Source organism: Danio aesculapii, chromosome 19, assembly GCF_903798145.1.
Source record: "Danio aesculapii chromosome 19, fDanAes4.1, whole genome shotgun sequence".
Lineage (NCBI taxonomy): Eukaryota > Metazoa > Chordata > Actinopteri > Cypriniformes > Danionidae > Danio > Danio aesculapii.
Genome location: NC_079453.1, coordinates 23,745,904 through 23,770,537, shown reverse-complemented (window position 1 = coordinate 23,770,537; position 24,634 = coordinate 23,745,904). Strand labels below are relative to the sequence as shown.

The 24,634-nt window shown below is 37.1% G+C and overlaps 1 protein-coding gene across 1 annotated transcript in view; it reads left to right on the top strand.

Moving 5' to 3' along the window:
• Nucleotides 1-15,259, top strand: part of mc5ra (melanocortin 5a receptor) — a 44,329-nt gene extending 29,070 nt beyond the window's left edge. The window contains exon 2 of the mRNA XM_056480185.1: nucleotides 11,511-15,259. Coding sequence (XP_056336160.1) covers nucleotides 11,587-12,573 — 987 coding nt within the window. The 5' untranslated portion in view covers nucleotides 11,511-11,586 and the 3' untranslated portion in view covers nucleotides 12,574-15,259. The remainder of the gene's footprint in view (nucleotides 1-11,510) is intronic.
• The last annotated feature ends 9,375 nt before the right edge of the window (nucleotides 15,260-24,634 follow it).

The window sequence follows — 24,634 nt, the reverse complement described above, 5'->3', positions numbered from 1 at the left end:
GAATTGTTTTCACCTCTCCTCAAGAAGCCACATGATTTGAGGCATTACTCATGCCTACAGCAAAAAACAGGGCTTGAGGAATAAGCTACATGCTGAAGTTTACCGATTGACCCAGTCAATTCTCAATGTACGTTTCTCAAACCAGTATTGAAAGTCCTTAAACTCCTTGTTCAACTTCCACATCTTTTAATCACATGTAGAAGTCCATCTATTAGCCCAATGATGAAACTAACAGCATGGTCGAAGGTTAAATGCACGTAAGCCTTTTCTAGTGCTTCTGAAAAGAATTGTGTTATTTATTAGAATTTATTTATATTCGTTTTTAAGCTTATTCAGGATTTGCGTGTCCTCTCACAGACAGTATGTCAACACTCTGAAGTTAGTCAGAGGATGTTAGCTAATACTTAAATAGTCTGGTTGCAAACTGCTCACTCATCCCCAAAAATAGTATATTTAGCCACTTCCATACAACTTGCTAATTTCAGCGATTAGATGATTAAAGATTATTAAAGATGATTAAATGCTTTCATGTCAAAACTGCTCCGTACAGTCAAATGTGTCTTTAGAATTGAAAGTCTAATCATGTCGAATCATAAAGGTAGCGCAGACACCACTTATTACTGGATATAAAAGATTTCAGGAGAATTCAGAATGAATCAAAACTTAACATTTTATTTGTCATTGTATCATGCCAACATGGTATCATGTATCATTGTATCATGCCAATTATATAATAAAACAGTCAGAAAACTAATTCAGAGATGATACTGTTAAAATCCAACATCCATTACTCAAAGATAAAAGAGTTAGAGATGCATACCTGACCCGAGAAGTAGCTCGCATAGAAATCTCAGAGACTCATGTGTGGCAACGGGGTGTCTTGGCTACAAGTTCCCAATGATATTTGTGCACATTTCCCTTGAATACTCAACTTAGAACAAACAGCCATAAATTCATGACAATAGAAGCGTCACCGAGACCCTTGCCTGGTGAATTTGAGGTGTTAACCATCTATAAAGGTGTGTGTGGGGGGGGGGGGATTTTACTAATCACACAGAGACATTTAAAATGATACCAAACATGAATATAAGGCTACAAAATACTCAATATTAAAACCTTGGGCATTTTATGTGAAATGTGCTCTGATAAGAAGGGAACATAAATGTCAAAATGGGGGGCTTGAGGTGAAAGGAGAAGGGTGAACTTTCTCGCATTGTCCCCTGGTGAGGTGTTGCTCTGTGTTTCCAGCCTATTGTCAACAGTCTCAGGATAATTTGAACAGAACAGTTGAACAGCTGGTTTCCTGATCTTCTTCTCAGATCAGAAAGTTTATTGTTTTATTGCATAGCAATTCTTGAGGTCTTGTCTCATGAAATTCCATAACAGTTTTCAGGATCTGACAATGCAATCTCATGGCAATTCGTAACATTTTGATTTAGTGGCTAATTTGTATGAATTCGTACAATCTAATTTGTACAAATTAGTACGATTTGCTCATCACCCAATGACGGTTGGGTTTAGGGGCGGGGTTGGGTGCCACGCCTCCTTTTTAAAATCACACATTTTTGAACGACTGAACTCGTATGAATTTGTACGAATTAGCCACTAAACTGCCAAAACGTAAAATACTTACGTTTTCTCGTGAGATCAGGCTGGGTCTGATATTATGGAGAATTTTAGCAATACAATAAAACAATACACACACAATAAAAGCAGTTCATTCTTTTGGGTGAATTGTGAATGCTTTGGTACATTCATACAGTAAAATTGACCATGCACAGTTGTCTGCTGTTCCCTATATTGTCAATTGTTAATGTCACATTGATCAAAATATATGATACTTTTTCTTTGTTAAATAGTGACATTCCTTAAAACATCCAGCCAATAATTAATTCAATGAGACATTGTATACAAAATCCTTTAGCTAATTGTCATACTATATCAGAAACATTTTCTGTACAAGACATTTGTAAATGTTTCCATAATTGATTAATTTTACAGATATACATTGAATAGCTCAGAGATGCATCTTCTAAACATTCAGTTGGCAAGCATATATTGTGTAGTCAGAAGTATTATTGTTATAGATTCTGACCATGGAAGAATAACAAGAGAAGTAAAAGAAACAGGGTCAACAGCTGAGAATAAAAGATAAAGGAATAATGTGTGCTGGGGGGCAAGTGAGGCAAAACACTGGAAAATACAGAAGCCAAGAATGCAGACATTTCAGATGAAATACAGTTTTTCCCAGTCACATTAGTGCATTTCTTTTTTTTTTTTTTTTTTGAACAATCTTTTTATTGAGATGTAATAAAATATGACAATATAATATCACAGTCATATTTACTGTTTTCAATTTAGATGAAAAAACAAAAATAACGTGAAAAAGGGGATAAAAAACAAAATAAAAAAAGGGAAAAAAGGGGGGAGGGCACAGGTTGTTTAAATTAAAAACAGAATATTTTAGAAATTGTTGAAAATACAAATCATCTACAGAAGGCATGCACCAGATTATCAATATGACAATGGCTTGTTTAAATAAATCTTTGGAAATAGGGGGAATATGTAGATAGGCTAAGTCGATGTCAGTTTATTTAGTCTTTTCCTGTTTTATTTAATAAACTGTTGAAATTTGAATTTTAAATAAAATAAAGGGTGTCCACATTTCCTTAAAAATAGTAAGTTTGCCTTTTAACATGTATGAAATATTTTCCATAGCTAAACAGAAGGACATATTATCAATCCACTGTACAATAGATGGCCTTTCCATTTTCCTTACAAAGCTATTAGACACTTTGCTTGAAGTATACTTATATCGATAAGTTTAGGAGTACTGTTAGTAAATGTTGGTAAACATTTCTGGTTTCATGGGCAGTTTTATAGATACCATTTCAAAAATGAACATTGCTCTTTCCAGCTTTTCAATAGTTCTTAAAATTTTCAATCCAATAAAGCATTCACATGTTGCTGTCTACACTGTAAAAAATGAAGAGTAGGGTTTACTTGAAAAAAGCTTGGAAACAATTTTCACTCAGAAAAGCTAGTAAATCAAAGCTTTGCCAAGTAAAAGACTAACCATAATTATTAGTACATTTAATTAGAAATGTTATGTTAAATTTACTTAAATTACCAGTACCGGTCCATGGCCTGGTGGTTGAGGACCATTAGTATAGTGTATAAATATTCCAGTGTATAAATGGAATTGGTACACCGGTACAAATGCTGAATTACAAAGATGGACAAAAAAAAAAAGTGTGTTGCAAACTCTGGTCTGTGTAGGATTGTAGGAGCTGAGAAAGGATCATGGCTTGTATTGGCTGTAGCTCACGAATTTGCTCTTAATTTGCATAAAGTTGAAGGTTTCTCAACTTTGTCACGTCGCTCGACATGACAGCATGCGGCCCGCAATGGTTGCTGTCACTTGCATAGCCGGAGGTCTCACATAGCTGGAGGTTCACATAGTATACTTAGCAAACATGTCAGTGCCACCAGTGTTACAAGTCCTTGACTCAAACTCATACAAACCTTTATCAAACAAACTTAAAAGAATTATGAAAAATAAGGGGAGTCGTAACAAGTTTACTTTTTACATTAGAGACATTGTGATTAATACAACCAACATAGGCTCATTCTGAAAACCTAGCTCTACGTATATATACATTTCTGGAGATCACAAATTATGTAACCAGAGCTATATATGGCTGCATTTCATCTTTAAAACGGCACTACGGGGCGGTATGATGCCGTGCACTTTTTCGCTTACCAGCTGACCGCTTACCTTCGTATATATACAGCTTTCCTGCTGTTACCAGTTTGTCTGGTAGCTCGACGTGTACATCAGTGGACTAGAGATACAGAGAGGAGTTGATCACGACAGCAAGGTTCGAGTATGGTGAAGAACGGTTTCAGAAAGCAGGCAAAGGCTATAAAATTAAATAAACAAGTAAATAACAGGGTGAGAATGTGTTAAAATCTGAAAATGTGGTAAAAATCAGGGGGCTTTTCTTTTTTGATTGCTTTTTAAAACACTGAGGTTGGGTTTAGGAAAGGGGGTGGGCGGGTCAATCAGTGCTTCTTAAAATGCTATTAGTTGGGTTTAGGGAAGGTGGTGGTTGGGGTTATTGGTCGGTTGGACAATCAGGAAGTCAGTCAGTCGACAGCGGCCTCTGGTGGATTTACATGAGAACAGCAGGCACGAATGGCACTCGCCAGAGAAATTTGAGATCTGAAAAAGTGTACACAGCAGCCTCTGGTGGATTCACAAAAAAAAAAAAAAAAGCAAAAAACAAACAAAAAACGTAGCTCCTGAGATGTATTTTGCTGTCTCTAGAAATGTATATAGACCTACGTAATCAGAATGAGCCTGGGCATTCCATTCCTGCTGCATACTGATTAAAATAGAACAGAGATCTGTCAGGGGGAAATTACAGGTAAACCCAGAGGGGAACTTTTTTTTTTCCGTGAACCAATTACACATATGGGATTAACTGAAAAGAACTCAAGGCATGATTTATTGACCAAAATTGCCTCCAGGTTCCAGACACTCTTGGTTGAAGCTTGTATAACCAGGAGTGCTGAACTGATTTGAATCACATATACAGTGCATCAGAAAAAGTATTCAAAGCACTTAACTTTTTAAAAAAATTTTATGTTACAGCCTTATTCCAAAATGGATTAAATTAATTTATTTCCTTAAAATTTTACACACAATACCCCATAATGACAACGTGAAAAAATATTTTTTTAAATTGTTGCAAATTTATTAAAAATAAAAAACACACATGTACATAAGTATTCACAGCCTTTGCTCAATAGTTTTTTGATGCACCACTGGCATCAATTACAGCCTCAAGTCTTTTTGAATATTATGCCATACAAGCTTGAATACAAGCTTGGCACACCTGTCTTTGGGAATTTTTGCCCATTGGGAATTTTTGTACCTCTCAGGTTGGATGGGAAGCGATGGTGTACAGCTGTTTTCAGATCTCTCCAGAGATGTTCAATAGGATTTAGATCTGGACTCTGGCTGGGCCACTCAAGGACATTCACCGAGTTGTTGTGAAGCCACCCCATTGATATTTTGGCGGTGTGCTTTGGGTCATTGTCCTGCTGGAAGATGAACCGTCGCCCCAGTCTGAGGAGCACTCTGAAGCACGATTTCATTCAGGATGTCTCTGTACATTGCTGCATTCATCTTTCCCTCTATCCTGATTAGTCTTCCAGTTCCTGCTGCTGAAAAACATCCCCACAGCATGATGCTGCGACCACCATGCCTTACTGTAGGGATGGTATTAGCCTGGTGATGAGCAGTGCCTGGTTTTCTCCAAACCTAACGCCTGGTATTCACTCTAAAGAGTTCAATTTTAGTCTCATCAGACCAGATAATTTTGTTTCTTAGGGTCTGAGAGTCCTTTAGATGCCTTTTGGCAAATTCCAGGCAGGGAGTGGCTTCCGTGTGGCCACTCTACCATACAGGCCTGATTGGTGGATTGCTGCACAAATGATTGTCCTTCTGTAAGGTTCTCCTCTCACTGGAAAGCTGGAGCTCAGACAGAGTGACCATCGGGTTATTGATCACCTCCCTGAATAAGGTCCTTCCCCCCTGATCACTCAGCTTAGATGGCCGGCCAGCTCTAGGAAGAGTCCTGGTGGTTCCAAACACCAAACTTGTGGATGTGTAGAATTTTGATAAAATAAATGAATTGGATCCATTTTGGAATAAGGCTGTAACATAAACAAATGTGGAAAAAGTAAAGCGCTGTGAATACTTTCCGGATGCACTGTAGCTAAGATGTCCATAGCTAATCACATAGCTAAAACATACTTTCTACAAAATTGAATGACCACGTATGTACCAGTGACCAGGTGGTGACAAGTGGGTCCCAGGGATTTGGGTGAGGAAGCACCTACTGGTTACACTCAGGGTATAACACTTAGAGACTGAGAAATCCACCCTTTTTTTATCAATATGTAATTGCAACCCCAATCCTTCTCCAGGGAAAATGTGCCCTCCTGGTCCGTGAATGACTCAGGAGTGCTTTACTATCTTTTTCTTTAGATGTTAAGACTGTGCACACCAGGATGATTTTTAGCTTGTATTTATTGCTGACATTTAATGTCTTGTGACTAAACCGATGCACAAAATGACAGTTGTAAAATTGACATTAAAAAAATGCCATGAGCACATTTTTTTCTGATTTGACGCGCCATATAAAAACCTAGTTGACCAATGAGATTGGTGCTTTTGTTCATGTTTCTTGAGCTTCTAAAGTTACAGTAAAACATGACTTGGGGGACACAAGTGCAAACCGGTCTAGCCAAGCACACTGGAATTTGCAGATCAATCCGGTTGAGTTCAATGGTGAGTTTCATTTTTCTTTTATGGCTTGTAACTTTTTCTCGCAAACTTCAGGAACATTCACTCGGCTCATATCAACTGAAAACCACTAGGGTATGAATGTCAAAAAGTATTTCGAAAAAGTTGAACATAAGCATGAGTTAAAATCAGCAACTGAGACAGGGGTGTTGAAGCAAGATATAAGCCTATAGTAGGACATCTTCAAGTTTGACTGATCATATTATATGGTTTATGTCTGTGGTATATATACTGTAAGTGCAATTCACATCCTGTCTGAGACATTTTGAGGAGAAAAGGTGAATTTCACACAGTCAGTCATGAGAAATTTCATTATTATTGTTCAGGAAAATATACATATACTATTGCAAATTTGGGGTTAATAGCGACCCTACTGTATATGCTTATTATGCATACCACTATTTTGCATTATATGGAAGACTCAGTCTCTCTTCCATACTATACTGTATAGAAAGTCATTAGTATGAAGCAAAAACCTTTAAGACCAAAGATTTTGTCATTTTAAATCTTCAGAACTTATTATCACTGCTCTCACGCCATCGACCTAACATAGTCACTTGATTTGGCCGTGAAGTTGTGTACTTCTTACTTTCTTGTTTGCAAAGCTCTGTATATGGTCCGTCAGGCAGTGACTCATTTACTGTACTTTTATCAGCAGATCATAGACGACACAGCTTTGTGCAAAAGCCTTCTGACGCACACATTCAAATAGAGAATCCTTTATCCAGAGACCTGAAGCAGCGGCCACAATAAATCTACTCTTTTACAGGAAACGTAATTCACTAATAAAATACACGCAGGACTGTTTTTGTGAACAATGGGCTTGTTTCAAAGCTCCATTTGCTAGCTGTCATGAAGTGGTTATCATATGTTTTTAAGGATGTGCTTAGTGCTTAGATTTTATCTCGCACAGTGGCTGTCCTTGTGGTGTGATCATGTTTTTTTTCTCCTACCTTTTAATGTGCTAGCTGAAAGATTAAAGCAGGAGATGATGAAATATAGCAACACAAGAATTTATGGCAGTAATTAGGTACCGTCTGGGTCTGTTTGTGATCAAAGATTTGTTCTGTGGACACAGGTGACATGTAGAAAAGCTAGGAAATAACATTTCTTTTGTTTTTTCACTCCTTCAAAATGTCATATTTAGTCGATAACTATTAATACCAGGCAAATGCATGCTGTTTGATTTTCATCCTATGTGGTCTTTAGTAAAGCTATATTGAAACCAAGTAATTTAGATATAATATTCAGTATCTATCTATCGATCTATCTATCTATCGATCTATCTATCTATCTATCTATCTATCTATCTATCTATCTATCTATCTATCTATCTATCTATCTATCTATCTATCTATCTATCTATCTATCTATCTATCTATCTATCTATCTATCTATCTATCTATCTATGCAAATGTGTTAAACTATTTCTCTTTTTTATTTCTTGAGCAAATCAGCATATTGCAATGATTTATGAAGTAACTGCATTTTAACATATGTTTTTAAGCAATAAAACCTTTGAAAAAAAAGTTTTCCATAATATTTCTAATATTTCAGTGCTGGTTTTGTGTGTGTGTGTGTGTGTGTGTGTGTGTGTGTGTATGTGTGTGTGTGTATGTGTGTATTTTTGGAGCCTTGCTGAGATAAACTAAAACAGAGAATTATTATAAATTAAATAAAGACTCAGCTGCACATTCTGCACCTAGAGTACATTCTGCTGTACATTCTGCTATGTACATAAATGATTCCTCAAATCTCAAGGTTTGTTAAAGAACACTGGGCATTTCTTTTCGAAGCGACCAGGTTAGCAATTATTGCCTGATGTTTGAAAAAAAAAGAACATTACAGTTACTTTTTACTAATGATGGGTTTGCTGGAGATTGTCAACAAGTTGACCCTTTTACCTGAAATAGTAAACAGTCAACTAGCAACCATTCATAATACCCTAGCAACTAAGGTAGGTAACAGCTGACTGAATGTACCTTATTTAGTTTAATATACAAGGCTGCTTGCCACATAAGCAACTAATTAATTAGACAAAAGCAATTAAACACAAGGATACATAAATATTTTATTAACTCATTAAATGCAAAGGAGTTTAGTTCAGCGGCAAGCAGCTTAGAGTGTAGACAAATGAACAAGTTCAAAAAAGGCAAACATTTGTGAGAGAATGTAGAGTCGTGTCATTAATGCAGCTTTCACTGAACATCATGTACAGTAGTTGAACAACTCAGCAATGTTAATGTGTAGCTTTGATAGACTGTGGTCATCAGAGAATTACCAACTTTGGGATGTTATCACCCGCTTCAAATGTTATCACTCGATTAAATGGGCGTTATCAGTGGTTATCAGCTGATAGATATGGGCCAGTAGGGGCCTACTGTGCCTACTAGTAGGCTCAGAAGGCTGTTGTCATCCATCCACATGGTTAATCAGCTATACTAATAGAGAAGACTCCAGGTCCAGATCTGTTTTTACATTACTGTGACGGTTGGGTTTATGTTGGGTAGGGGTAGAAGTTATTTATTCATTTTCTTTTCATCTTAGTCCCTATATTAATCAGAGGTCGCCACAGCGGAATGAACCATCAACTTATCCAGCATATGTTTTATGAAGCGGATGCCATTCCAGCTAAAACCCATCACTGGGAACCATACATACACACTCATTCACACACATACATTGCGGACAATTTAGCTTACCCAATTCACCTATAGAGCATGTCTTTGGATTGTGGGGGAAACCGGAGCACCCGGAGGAAATCCACACGAACACAGGGAGAACATGCAAACTCCACACAGAAAGGCCAATTGACCCAGCCGAGGCTTGAACCAGCAACCTTCTTGCTGTGAGGCAACAGCGCTACCCACTGCGCCACCGTGCTGGCCTGGGTAGACGTTAATAAAATGCAATTAATGGGAAATTTAATAAATAATATAAATAAATTTCGTGGTTAATCAGCTATACTAATAGAGAATACTCCAGAACCAGATCTGACTTATCATCTCTATGCTGATGACATACAATTATACATTTCTGTTGAGCCCAGAGACACTGCTGCAATAAAAAAAATGTCCAAATGCATGTCCAATATTGTACAATGGATGACTGCAAATTTTTTAAAGTTGAATAAAGATAAAACTGAAATTCTTATTGTGGGCAAAAAAATCTGAACAAAAGAGGATTGAAGCAGAATTGTGTTCTTTAGGTTTACAAAAGAATTAAAGAACCTGGGTGTTATTTTCGATTGTGATCTTAATTTTAAATCTCATATTAATCAAGTTACAAAAACATGTTTTTATCATTTGAGAAATATTGCCAGAATTCGTTTCCTATCTTTTGATGATGCTTAAAAAATTATTCATGCTTTTCATTTTCTCTCGGCTTGCTTATTGCAATGCTATTTATACTGGTTTAACTTAGGGTTCTATAAGGAAGTTGCAACTGATACAAAATGCAGCAGTCAGAGTTTTAATGAAATTGAAGAGACGAGAACATATCACACCAGCATTAATGGTTAGTAATTAATTGTGCACCAAAGGAGAGACTTTAAGATTGTTTTATTAGTTTATAAGGCACTACACAACATGACACCTTCTTACATTTCTGAATGCTTATCAAAATATAATCCAAACCGTTTGCTACGCTTATCTAGCACAGGACTTTTAGAGTTTCATTATGTAAATCTGATGCGATCTGGCGGCAGTTCTTTTAGTCACTATGCTGCAAAAATTTGGAATTGTTTCCCAAATGAAGTGAAAGAATCTCCCAGCATTCATGTTTTTAAAAAGCGTGTTAAGACACATCTTTTTAAAATTGCATATGAATACAACAATTTGTAAAGTGTATGCATTTTATGTATATTGTTTAGGTGTATGTATGCATGTATGGTGTGTGCATGCATATGTGAGGAGGACTATTGTGTGTGTTATTGTGTGGATATATGCATGTATGCATGTACATATATGCTTTTATCTGAGTATATATTTGTTGTTTATTATGCTTTATTTGTCTATACATTTTATGTGGTTTATTTTAATGCTTGTTTGTTGTTTGTGAAGCACTTTGAGTTGCATGCATGTAAGAAAAGTGCTATACAAATAAAATGTATTATTATTATTATTATTATTATTATTATTATTATTATTACTGTGATGGTTGGGTTTAGGGTTGGGGTAGGGGTAGATGTTATTAAAATACATTCATTCATTTGAATGAACCGCCAACTTATCCAGCACATGTTTTATGCAGCGGATGCCTTGCCTGCCGCAACCCATCCCTGGGAAGCATCTACACACTCCTGCATTCACACACATACACTACGGACAATTTAGCCTATCCAATTCACCTGTACCGCATGTCTTTAGACTGTGAGGGAAACCGGAGCACCCGGAAGAAACCCACGTGAACGCAGGGAGAACATGCAAACTCCACACAGAAATGCCAACTGACCCAGCCGAGGCTCGAACCAGCAACCTTCTTGCTGTGAGGCGACAGCATGACCTACTGCGCCACTGCGTCGCCTTAATAAAATACAATTAATGGGAAATTTTATAAATAAATTTAAATTCTTGTTGACTTCCGGCTGCAGCCGTATGTGATCTATAGCTGATTAACCATGTGGATGGATGATAGCAATCTTCTGAGCCAACCAGTAGACGCAGAAGGCCCCTAGTGGCCCATATCTATTAGCTGATAAGCACTGATAATGCCAATTCCATAGAGTGATAACATTCGAATCGGCTGATGTTGTGACTAACTGACCAGATAAGGAATTATAGTGAGATGTTTCCACAAACAACCTTTTATTTCACCTTTAATTTACAATAGTTATTTAAGTTGCGTTAACTACTACAGTATGTACTCACATCAAAAACAAAAAGTACAGTATGCTTATTGCATTCATACTGAAGTGCACAACCCTTGAACAACTCAAAGTTGAGAGCTTTAGTTCTAACCACACAAATTTTGATTTGCTATTTCCAAATGTTTGTTGGAATTATGTATTCAGGTATCATATATTTGTTGAATTATGTTGGAAACCAGTGTTAGTGAAACTACTTTTATTGGTAATTGCATTACCTACAATTATAAGTCTTTGAATTTTAAACAATGTCTGTTTCATTTTGTGCAGGTTAAAGATGACCCACCCACCAAACCAGTGACTTCCAGAAAAGCCTACAGCATTCCCATTCAACACCTCATCCACAATGAACATTTCTGAGACCACCCTGCCCTTCTGGGGCATGCATAGCAACTCCAGTCCTGCTTCATACATCCTGAACGCCACTGAGACCCCATCCCACAACAAGCCGAAAGCATGCGAGCAGCTCAATATCGCCACCGAGGTGTTCCTCATCCTTGGCATCGTCAGTCTACTGGAAAACATCCTGGTCATCTGCGCCATAGTAAAAAACAAAAACCTACACTCGCCCATGTATTTCTTCGTCTGTAGCCTGGCAGTAGCCGACATGTTGGTGAGCGTCTCCAATGCATGGGAAACCATAGTCATCTACCTGCTCACCAATCGCCAACTAGTGGTGGAGGACCATTTCATCAGACAGATGGACAACGTGTTTGACTCCATGATTTGCATCTCTGTGGTGGCGTCCATGTGTAGTCTTCTTGCTATAGCTGTCGATCGTTATGTCACAATTTTTTACGCTTTGCGATACCACAACATCATGACGGTGCGTCGAGCTGCACTAATCATCGGAGGGATTTGGACCTTCTGTACTGGATGTGGAATCGTCTTCATAATCTACTCCGACAACACATCCGTCATTGTGTGTTTGGTCTCCATGTTCTTCATCATGCTAGCGCTCATGGCCTCCCTTTACAGCCACATGTTCATGCTGGCACGTTCTCACGTCAAACGCATCGCCGCTCTGCCAGGCTACAACTCCATCCACCAGAGAGCCAGCATGAAAGCAGCCGTCACCCTGACTATCCTTCTGGGAATCTTCATCGTCTGCTGGGCTCCATTTTTCCTCCATCTCATCCTTATGATTTCCTGTCCCAGAAACCTTTATTGCATGTGCTTCATGTCTCACTTCAACATGTACCTCATTCTTATCATGTGCAATTCCGTCATCGACCCACTCATTTACGCTTTCCGGAGTCAGGAAATGCGGAAAACGCTCAAGGAAATCATCTGCTGCTATAGTCTAAGAAACGTCTTTGGAATGTCTAGGTAACGACAGATCTAAGAAATAACTGGATTATCATTTCAAATCTTTCCATTTTAAAATCCCTCTTGATTTAGATGGATACGATGTGTGGATTGTATGCATGTATGGATGGATTTAGATGGATAGGAACTCATACAACGTAAAAACATGATCCTCTGGCAGGCAAATTCTAAAACTTGGAACTCTTCAATGGACAAAGACGCAGTATATTGCATAATGATGAGACATTTGCCGTAGAATTAAGGAGGCCTTAGTACTCATTGAACGTTATAATCTTTGACAGACAATGTGATTTAATATCACAATCTCCAGGGAAACGGAAGAGCTGTTGATCAAAGCCTGTGGGGAAATCAAGTGCAATCATTCTCAAATTAACTGTGCAAAGCACAGCCTGTCATTGACATTTATGTTGTATGGGTGAACTGAAACTGTAATATAGCATGCAATTTGCACTGCTGCATGTACTGTGTGGATGGCAAAGAAAGAACAAGACCCTCCCAAGATGAAATTCAAAGACAAACCATTGCTAGACTGCAATCTATTTAAAAAGGCATCATTTACACACGCATTACAAGACTGAAAGATAAAGTACAATGCGCACTGGTACAAAATAAAGAGACAGAGTGACAGTGACATGCGTTCACTGTCATGCTCTTCACTAAAGGTGTGAGAAAATGGCAGCAATTCACTGCATTTTCCAAAGTCTTTAAAGACATAATAGGTTTGTAATAGATAGAAACCTTCCAAGTATGCCTGTCTAACAATCTGTGGATGTCTATGTAGCTGCATATAGAAAGTAAAAAGTATATATTATGACTATATATGATAAGTTATGCTGTGCCACCACCAGAATAAAAAGCAGATATAAATATTGCTCACTTGTTCTCACAACAAACAATGTTACACATGTGGGAAATTGGTGTATTATAAAAGCACGAATATGTACTTGAAATAATGAGTTTTTCTTGTTTGCTGTAACTACCACTGAACCTTAAAATGTAAAGAGATTAAGTTCTGTTGCTTTTTAATGTAAAGTATGTGCATTTTTCAGGTGGAAAATCAATGGTCTGTTTGCTGCTTACAGTCTACAGTCACTGGATAAGTAAAACTGTACTGAAATTATGGAGGTGAAAGCAAGTGTTTTGTTGGTTGTTGTTGCATCGAGCCTGCCACTCTATAACAATTACAGTCAAGACAAACAATTGCTAGAAATAAAATAAGGATTATATAAATAATTACATTGATTAACCAATATTAATTTACTTCAAACCACATTTGTTTACAACCAATTAATATTGATTGGATGCAATTATATTGATGTGTTCAGGAAGCTGGGGCTTGTTTTCATACTGTACCTTTTGGTCACACTTTATTTTGATGGTCCGTTTGTTGAATTTAAGTTACATTGCATTTACATGCCAACTAATTCTCATTAGATTATAAGTAGACTGTTGTGTAAGTTGACGTACTTGCAAAGTTTCTTATAGTCAGTTAAATGTCTGTTGAAGGAGCAGTATCAACAGATATTAAGCAGACAGTCTACTAAAACTCAAATGGACCATCAAAATAAAGTGTTACCAAACTTTTTTCCAAGTTAATATTAATATTTTTACATTCTTAAAATTTACATAATATTTTATACATTCTTATTTATGAAACATTACATTTTTAATTAATGAAACATAAAATAATTACAAATATACAACTTCATAACATACAAACACCACAATTTATCCTAATAAAATATCTATATCATATAAAAATACATTTAACTTTGGATTTCGCAATTGGGGAGATAATTACCCATTGCAAAATCAAGCCACATTTTCCCATTTGGTAGAAATTGGTAGAAAAAAACAGTTTACAAAATGAATGTACTTCAAATTTCATATGTAAATCTGTTCATGCTATGTAAATTTTATGAAATGTTTAATATATTTATATATATATATATATATTATTTATATATATATAGTCGGGTATGTACAGTTGAGTAAACATTCTTGTTTTGTTGAGTCAGAATTTAAAAGTGTAATGTTATGTCTCTTGTTATTGCTCAGACTGTATAAAAATGTTTCATTTAGTAGTTCATTGATTATTCCCCAATTATTTTTAATTTTCCCCATTTCATTTGGATTCAAATGTTAAGTTCAAATCACTGTGCAAGCATTGAAGTATTATTTCAACCCTCCTTAAATGGGCTTATGATCATAGGATGTGCCTTCATTTGAATGCAGTCAGAATGACCTACAGGTTGTCTGATCTGTTCTCTCGCTCTCTCAGAGGCGCATTAACTGCTCCTGTGCTCAGGTCTGCTGGCTCTCCACGAAGAATCGATGACAATCGGTCTCTAAACCCCCTTGCTGTTTCAGACAAAACCCATGTGTATCCCATTCCTCACTAAATAATTTGCTCTGGAGTGGTTTCACATTCATAGATCATAATTAGACAACCATTATTAAAAACAAGAAGAAGAATCTAAACATCCAAAGTGCCACTCACAGCAGAAAAAAAGACTTGTTTTTTTTTCATTCTTGTGTTAAGTGAAACAGCTGGTAAGTAATTTGGATTTGAGTGAACAGCGGTTATGCTCCTCACACTGTGATAAATGCTTTGTGCATCTGTGTTATGCTGTGCAATCTCTTACCTTCATGTATTTGCCTGCATGTGTAATTAAAATATAATAAACCTCTTGCTTGTGTCTTTTTCATTGTTACATGCTTTTAACAAAACGAAACAAAATGGACATGTATTAATGCAGTGAATCTATATACAGTAAAATGTATAAGTAATATGGTGTATCGAATTATCCTGTTTTCATTTATCACACTGTATCTTCCTGCGTTAATTTTTTGAGTTGAATTAAATTAACTTTTCTAGTCATCTCATCTTAAATCAATAAAACCGACAAAAAAAAAAATAGTTAAACTTTGTATATCAAGTTGAAACCTGATTAATTTATAAAATTAAGTTAAGGTAACATAAAAAGATTTGTTGACATGTCTTTTTGTTATTTCATTTTTTTCAGTGCAGGTTAAGTTAGATCTGTTTGTTCTCACATTATTATCACTATTTATTCACTTAAGTTGTTCCTCAAGTGCGTTTCTTTCTTCTGTTGAACACAAAAGAAGATATTTTGAAGAAAATATAACCACTGACTTCCATGTAGGAAAAAACAACTACTGTGGAAGTGAATGGTTACAGGTTTCCAGCTTTCTTCAAAATATCTTCTTTTCTGTTTAACAGAAAAAAGAAATTCTAAAAGGTCTGAAACAAGTAAAGGATGAATAAATGTTGACAGAATTTTAATTTTTGGGTGAAAGATCCTTAACATAACATTTTATTTCAAAATTATTGGGCATAAAATATCAGTCTACCTCAAAAATATCACTGACATGACTTGTCAGACTGCAACAAACTAAAACAGCACAATAACTGTAGACTATATACCATGGAGCTCTCAGAGGAAGTTGGATGTGAAGCCTGAGATGGGTTTATCCACTTCTCGAACTTCACATACTAGAAATCTGCAGCTTTTAGACTGAATCTGAAAGTCCATTCTGTGGCCTCTTCTGATCCAGTCAAGAATGTGTTTTTGGTTGAGGGGTCTTAAGTAAACCCTTTTCTTTCCTAAATCCATGTATAAGGAGTGGGTTGGTGACTCACTTCACATCTAAGCTCTAAGTCTGCTTTGCAAAAAATAAAATAAAATAGAAGATCGGTTTGGCCATTCACCCCATGGTGAAGTTTCAGGCTGACCAGATTAAAGGACCTTGACCACTGTAAGGAATGGTCTCAAGAGGGAGTCCATGAGCTCTGCTGAGATCCTGCCCTCCATGTCATAAAGCAGATACAGTGGTATTTGATCCTTTTATTCCTTGATACATTCAGGTTCTTCAGCCCCTGTAAAAGTTTCTGACCTAAACCCAATTTTAGTTCTTCGAGGGAGGGAAAGAAAGCAAGAAGGCTGTCCATGTAGGAAGATAATGCACACTGTAAAGCCTAATATGCTGAGACTACTCAAATAATTTGAGCAAAGCGATTCCCTCAGTTCGTTTGAGTAATGGGAAATTGGCATATCAATTATCAATTAATTGAGTTGACCAAATGTGGTCTCTTCATTGAATTAACTTAAATGTTTAATTACAGATACCTTAAAATGGCTAATAGACTAAACTTCCAAATTTTTCAGCTTTTATATTTTTTACTTAGTCACTTACTCCCAGGGCCATTTACTGCATAGCCGTTTTGTCTTTTATTGCATAACAGGATATGAATTCTTGAAATCAAGAATTAAATTGTTGATATCAAGAATCGAAATTGTTGATATCCAGAATTGTATTTCTGCGAATGGTGACATCATCACTGATACAGGAATTAACGTTGTTACTAGTTGAAATGTAATATTGATATCAACAATTACCATTTTGATATCAAGAACGGAATTGTTGATATCAAGAATGCTGATTGTTGATATTAATAATTAAATTGTTGATATCAAGAATACATATCCTGAGAATGAAGTCAAAATGGCTTGCCATAGCCGCACCATGTTGGTGTTTCATAACATCTAATGTTTACGAGGTGGGTCTTAACCCAACGCTCAACCCCTAACCTGGAGAACCAGGACATACACTATACCAGAGGTCACCAATCTTGTTCCTGGAGGGTCGGTGTCCTGCAGATTTTAGCTCAAACCCTAATCAAACACACCTGAACAAGCTAATCAAGGTCTTTCTAGATATACTTGAAACACCCAGGCAGGTGTGTTAAGGCAAGTTGGAGCTAAACCCTGCAGTTTTTGGACTTGTAGGGGAAACAGGAGCACCAGGAGGAAACCCACGCCAACACAGAGAGAACATGTAAACTCCACACAGAAATGCCAACTGACCCAGCCAGGACTCAAAACAGCAACCTTCTTGCTGTGAGGTGGCAGCGCTACCCACTGTGCCACTGTGTCACCACTGCATGTATGTCAATTAAGAAAAATGTATATAAGCATTTAAATATCCACTTACTAATTTAACTTTCCTCTTTCGTCAGATGGGTTCAGGTAGTGCCTCTGTCCTGCAGCACCTGCAAAAATTCAGCATCACAAGCAAAATGACCACCTTGTATAATATAATATATATTGACCAATCAATGTGGTTTTCATGGAAGAATTTCAAGGGCAACTAATTATTTTAAACAGAGACATTGTGAATCATTTAAAGAAATTAAAATGTTAAGTTCAGAGGAAATATTAACTTTTTTTTTTGCTGCCAAATGATGTTAAACACACCTGTTTAAGTTTAGATGCCAAAACTTGGTGTTTTAAGTAATGTTATATTAACTTAATATATTTACTGTGCAGCAAAGTAGGGGACATACATGCAAGTGCTAGTGCAGACATGCATTTGGGTTTGGAGGTTCTAGGTATGTGATTTCCTATAGAAAAGTTAAAAGGTGGAGAGGGAAAAAACTTTTACAGCCCCTCTGATGACTCCAACAGTATGTGCTTTTTCTACTATGGAAGTCAGTAACTTATTTATTTATTTTTATTTTGTTTGTCTTCTTCAGAATATCTTCTTTAGTGTTTGTACGCAATTATTAGATTTGCAGTCTTTTTTGATATGAGCTCCTCTGTGGAATCAGGAGGAAATATTGCCTATTTGCTATTGCAGGGGCTTTCCTGTGGAATTGTATAATGGCAATTTGGGCACTGGAGTGATTCACCATGTCAAATCCTTTTGTCTCTCTTCTAACTTTAACATGGAGGTGATGTTGTTATTACCCTGGTACAGGAAAACAGCTGCATAGATTTTCCAGCAGCATTCCACTCTTTGTCACAAAGTACACAAAAGTATGGCAGTGTTACCAATATGCTCTCTCCATAATCTCAATGAAAGGAACAAATTGACAGAGCAGAAAAGTGTATATTTTCCTCATAGGTGTCCCACTTCTCTTCTGGTGTCCGTTCTTCATACTTCGCTTAAATGATCTAAGATGATTTGGCAGATCCTGGATCTTTTAATCTTGATAACTAATCTCTGGCTAATTTGGTTGTTCAAACAAATTCATGAATCAGAATTAAATGTCAGGATGAACTGATCTGAGATAGCTGCGTGTGTTGTGAAGGACAGATCTATCGATCCTTAAAATCATGATCAGCAATGCAATGATTGGCTGACGGCACAGCAGCATAATGACATCATCTGATTAATATTCAATTAACCATGTGAGCAAAATTACATAAAATTCGTAGTAAGCAGTTTGTTAAATATAATACGCAATAACTTTCCACCTCTGTTGTGGGCTGCATGCTTCACACTTTCATGTGTCAAGAGTATTTAGCAATTTATTTAGTTTTACAGTTAGAGCGGATTTTCTTTATTATAGTAGCCATAGTTGTATTATAGTAGCCAGTTTCTAAATCGGTATAAAGAATTACTGGATGTTTAAATTAATTTTGCATCACAAAAGCATGTGTCTGCAACTTTTGTGAAGCATCAAATCACCGTCATACTAACTGTCAAAACATGTTCATAACTGCATAAATGTATTATTCCTTTAAAAAAAGTTGCATATTGTGGATGTCTATTGTCATACACAAATTGTACTAAAGCGATTTTAGATGTTTGCAAAAAGTTCATATCAATACATTTTCTCTTTGAACCACCAGGTGCCAGTCTTTGTACTTTTATTTCAAAGTGCAGATTGCATAAGTTTTATTAAAATATATATTTTGACTTTATATACATAGTTAAAAAATATATATTTACTATTTTCCCAAGTGTATATAACTACTACTGTAAGAAAATATCAGAATTTGGTACATACTTTCAGTATTATCTTTGCTTGAACTGACCCGATCTAATCCTGTTTATATGAAATAAGCCTGCTCTCGAGCAGGTCTGAGCTACCAGAACTGTTGCTATGACAACATCTCTCGGATGAGTTTCGAAGAACGAAATGTTCCTGGATCGTGTCAAATCGTCAATAACCAAATCCAGCTAACCGAGTAATCCACGTATGAAGAACAAACCCCTGTTCCACTTATAAGCATGTCAAGCTTTAAGGAACATTGTAGCTGCAGATGAAATATGTTAACGCGCTTCCTGGAAGTGCTAAAATTGACGGGGCAGAAAAGTGGACTTTGTCACCAGTAGCATGTTGCATCAGTTCAAATGCACACGTCCCAGGAGGTACGTTTTTTGCAGTTTTTGTTCTCGCGTAAATCCACCAGAGGCCGCTGTTGACTGGCTGACTGACTGACTGACCGACAGATCCCCCCAGCCACTCTCTTATCTAAACTAAACCAATTGTGTTTTCAAAAACAATCCAGAAATTAAAAACCCCTCACCTGATTTTTACCACGTTTTCAGATTTTACCACATTCTCACCCCATTATTTACTTGTTTAATTTACTTTTTGTCTTGTTTTACCTGTTTTTTGGAACCATTTACACTGGACTCCAAACCCCATTTTCGCAGTCAACCCCTCTGTGCGTCTCAAGTCCACTGACATACGTGGCGAGCTACTGTGCAAACTGGCAACAGCCTTAAAAGTCGTCCACATGTAGGAAAGCTCTCAGCTGGTAGTGTGAAAAGAAACAGAAACCATCGGCAGCTTTATACTGCCCGGTAGCGTTCGTTTTAAAGACTAAATGCAGCCATACATAGCTCTGGCTAAATAATTTGTGTTGTCCAGTAATGTATGGGAGTATGTTTGCACAATGAGCCAGTGTTGGATGCATGTCTGCTAGAATGCTTTCATAGGGTTGGTGAGTAATGATTTAGGTGAGAGATTAAAAAAATGAACACTCTAACCATTAGCATTTCACTTTCTGTCATATCTTTCAAGCACATTGGATTCGAGGTGATTGTATGGTGTCACCAAATTTGCTTGCTTACTGGTATTATGGAGAACAGGCAACCATCAGCTGTAATGACAATTCAGTAGAGGGGTTGTGGGACCCACTATTTGCAACCCACTCTCTCAGTTTGCCCCTCTAGTACACTTAAGGCTGTAGCCTGTCAATATGTCAGTTTACTCCCCTAGGGGACCTGCTTAAACAGGCTAAATGCTTCCCTTAGTAAACTGGAGGCAAAAGTCTTTTCAGTGACACCCAGGGAGTAGGGTAGCAGACAAAAATGGGCTTGACTGACATTAGCATCCTGCTTTCTCTGTCACCTGCTTTTCAGCTCAGAGGGGATAATGTAGACAAAGAACATTTGCATGCTCCCTTGGTGGTTTCCAAGGAAGGTGTTAGAGCATGATGGTTTGAGTCACCACAGACACTTTTCTTGAGATTCTATCACCTTTCCAGGTTGGAAACCTCTCCTGGCTGGATGCGCTTCAAGCATTTTTGCTATTATTTTCAAGAAAACTGAGGGTTAGAGAGGACAATAGATTACAGATTGGGGAAATTTCTAGCTTTCTTCTGTAGCCTCCTCCAGCGTTCTTCAAAACTGGATGCTTGAGTACATATTGAAGAGGTTTAGGGGGGCCAGTGTAGCAGCAGAATAGTCTGACCTCTTCCAAAGTGCAGTAAAGCTTGTCCAATATAAGTAATTCTCCTCCTAGGTGCTGCCGAAGGGATTCTTACATGCTAGATTGCCTTTCGTCTTGCTATCAGTCTGGTTGCGGACCATCTCTACCAGGCATCGACACTAAAACTACCAATTAATTTTTTTTAACTATTTTCAAACTTTATAGTGTAATAAATTAGTTGAAATAAAACACACATTACTGGAGCACTCTGGTTTTTCTGACATTTATCCAAAATTTATTATAACACTCTATTATTCTAATATTCTATCAAAATTACAAATCACAGAAGATTTCGGGCATGTTTACCTCTAATGGTCATAATGGAAAAATCGTTGCTACGCATCATGATTGGTATATTATTACCAACCCAGGCTCATTCTGAAAACGTAGTCCCAAGGACGTTTCTGGAGACTGCAAAATACGTCCCGGGAGGAACGTATTTTTGCAGTTTTTGTTTTCGCGAATCCGCGAGAGGCCGCTGTGCGTGCCTTTTTGGCTTCTCGGACGTCTCCCGCGAGTGCCGTATGCGCCCGCGCTGTTCTCGCGTGAACCCACCAGAGGCCGCTGTCGAACGAACGTCTGTCTGTCCGACTGGCTGAATGATTGACTGGGCACACCCTCCTCCTTCCCTGAACCCAACCGATTTTACCGATCGACCCACCCGCCTTAAACCCAACCAACGATTTACAAAAGCCGTCCGGAAAAAGAAAAGCCCTCGTCCGATTTTTAATTTTTTTTACCACGTTTTCGGATTTTACCACATTCTCACCCTGCTATGAAGCACTTTGCTTTATTTCTTGGATTCTGTTTTAGTCTTACCTGATTTCTGGAAATTCGGGAAAGCCCTCCACAGGAAGGTGAGCGGTCAGCCGGCGAGCGCTAAAAGGAACGGCGTCATACTGCCCCGCAGCGTTAGCTTAAAAAACGAAATGCAGCTATATGTACCTCCGGCTACATAATTCGCGGTCTCCAGAAACGTCCTCGGGACTACGTTTTCAGAATGAGCCTGGATTGATTATTATAGCATAGGCTACATTTTGGTAGTCTATACAAGAAAAAAAAAAAATATTTACATGCAGATTATTTACATAACTCACAAAGTTTTGTCTGCAAAACATTCTGCTTCACTTCATATTTGACTGCATTTAAATGTTTGAAAATCTTTCAAAAATATTTTTGATTGATTGATTGATTTTTTCTCTCATGTTTGCTAGACACAATGTAGTACTAGTGTGTATATATATATATATATATATATATATATATATATATATATATATATATATATATATATATATATATATATATATATATATATATATATATGATTAAATAATTAATACAGATAATGAATTAATTAATACAGAATGTTTTGCAGACAAAACTTTGTGAGTTGTGTAAATAAGCATGCAGATGTTCTTTGTCTATATTGTCCCCTCTGAGCTGAAAAACAGGTGACAGAGAAAGCAGGATGCTAATATCAGTCAAGGCCATTTTTATGGTTCTAGCGTTAAAAGAAAAGTTCAACCAAAAAGTTTAATTCTATCGTCATTTGCTCAACATTGAACTATATAAGCTGTCATAGTTCTGTCATATTAGAGTACCTTCCTTCAGACATTTTGAAGTTAATAAGTAAAATGTATAAGATGTACATGGTTTTTCAGTTCCACACAATGTAGAGATGTACAGATTTAGCAGATGTACACAATTGCAGTGTGCCAACATATGCTTTACATACCAGTCTATGGCGATGGAAAAAAGCATAACATGACAGAATGACTCAACTTCTTGTTAGGCAAGTATGCTTAATAAATGAATGTCACAAAATGCCAACAACAGCTTAAGCCAACCAATCGCATTCAACAGAACGTTTTAATAAATAATACATGCAGGTAGAGGTCATTTATGTTTGTTCTTTATGAGCAGTCAAACAAATACTTCAGGTTTTAATAGTTTAATAGCATAAAAAATGTTGAATTGCCCTAATTAACAAAGGAACTCAATATCAATCAATCAATCAATCAAATGAAAAAGAAAAAAAAACCTTTAAAAACCTACACATACATATACCCATAAAATACATGTATATACAATGGTTGTAAAACAAACACTCACAAATTTATTGTTGGAGGTTTCATGGCCAAATTTCAGCAGCCTGATGGTTAATCTTCATTGTTGCACATTCCACCTGAAAGTGCAGATTATGAAGGTTTAATTAGCATAGTAATAGCACAGTTTGGCTCAAAATGTTCAAAAATGTTCAAAAGAGGATACATTTTTGGTTCACGTCTCACTGGTACATCTGCAAGTCAGACAGCAAGTCTTTGTGATGTATCAAGGGCCACAGATCTCACTGCAGAATGAAATGTGCACCTCAACTCTCCTGTTTCCACCAAATCTGTTCATTAGGAGCTCCACAGGGTCAATATACTGTACATGGCCAGGCTGCTGTAGCCAAACCTTTGGCCACTCGTGCCAATGCCAAACGTCGATTTCAATGGAGCCAGCAGCAAAAATCTTGTGCTGTGGACAATGTAAAAGATGTATTGTTCTCTGATGAGTCCCCTTTATTGTGAAGCATGGGGGTGGATCAGTGATGGTTTGGACTGCAATATCATAGATAGGCGCATCACTGCCAAGGACTACTGAACCATTCTGGAGGACCATGTGCACCCAATGATTCAAACATTGTATCCTGAAGGTGGTGCCGTAAATCAGGATGTTAATGCACCAGTACACACAGCAAGACTGGTGACACAGTGGTTTAATGAACATGAAAGTGAAGTTGAACATCTTCCATGGCCTGCAAAGTCTCCAGATCTAAATATTAACAAGCCACTTGGGGTGTTTTGGAGGAGTGAGTCACGTTTCCTCCATCAGCATCACGTAGTGACCAGGCCATTTTCTGCAAGATGAATAGCTTAAAATCCCTTTGGCCACTGTGCAGGACTTGTATCTGTCATTCCCAAGACTATGATGCTGTATTGGCTGCAAAATGTGGCCCTACACCATAATAATTATTCGTGGCAGTCTAAACCACATATATACGGTATATATGAATTTACTGGTCAGTAATAACTGTATTTGTACTCCCCTACACTTCTCTGTCACCTTTAGATATTGAAAAATGTAATATTTGCCTTTGAGATGTGGTGAAGTATAAGTAAATAGAAATACTGCTTTTTGTTACATTCCTCCACTGAAAGAAGTCCATGTCAAAGGCTGCAGAAGAGTCTCGGTCCTGAATCAAATCTATTGCTTCGGGAGATGTCTGGAGAAGGGAATAAGATTAAACTATGTATGATAAACTATATTTGACATTTCTACAGCTCAAACTCACTACTACCGATATTAAAAGGGCTGAGGCAACCACAACAAAATGTACAGTATATTATAATAACATCCAAACAAACAACACAATCACGTGTGTGTTTGTGTGTGTGTGTGTGTGTGTGTGTGTGTGTGTGTGTGTCATCAAAAGTAATCTTTTTGTGATTTGCTGTTTTTTATTTGATAAAATCCTTCTACAATAAGA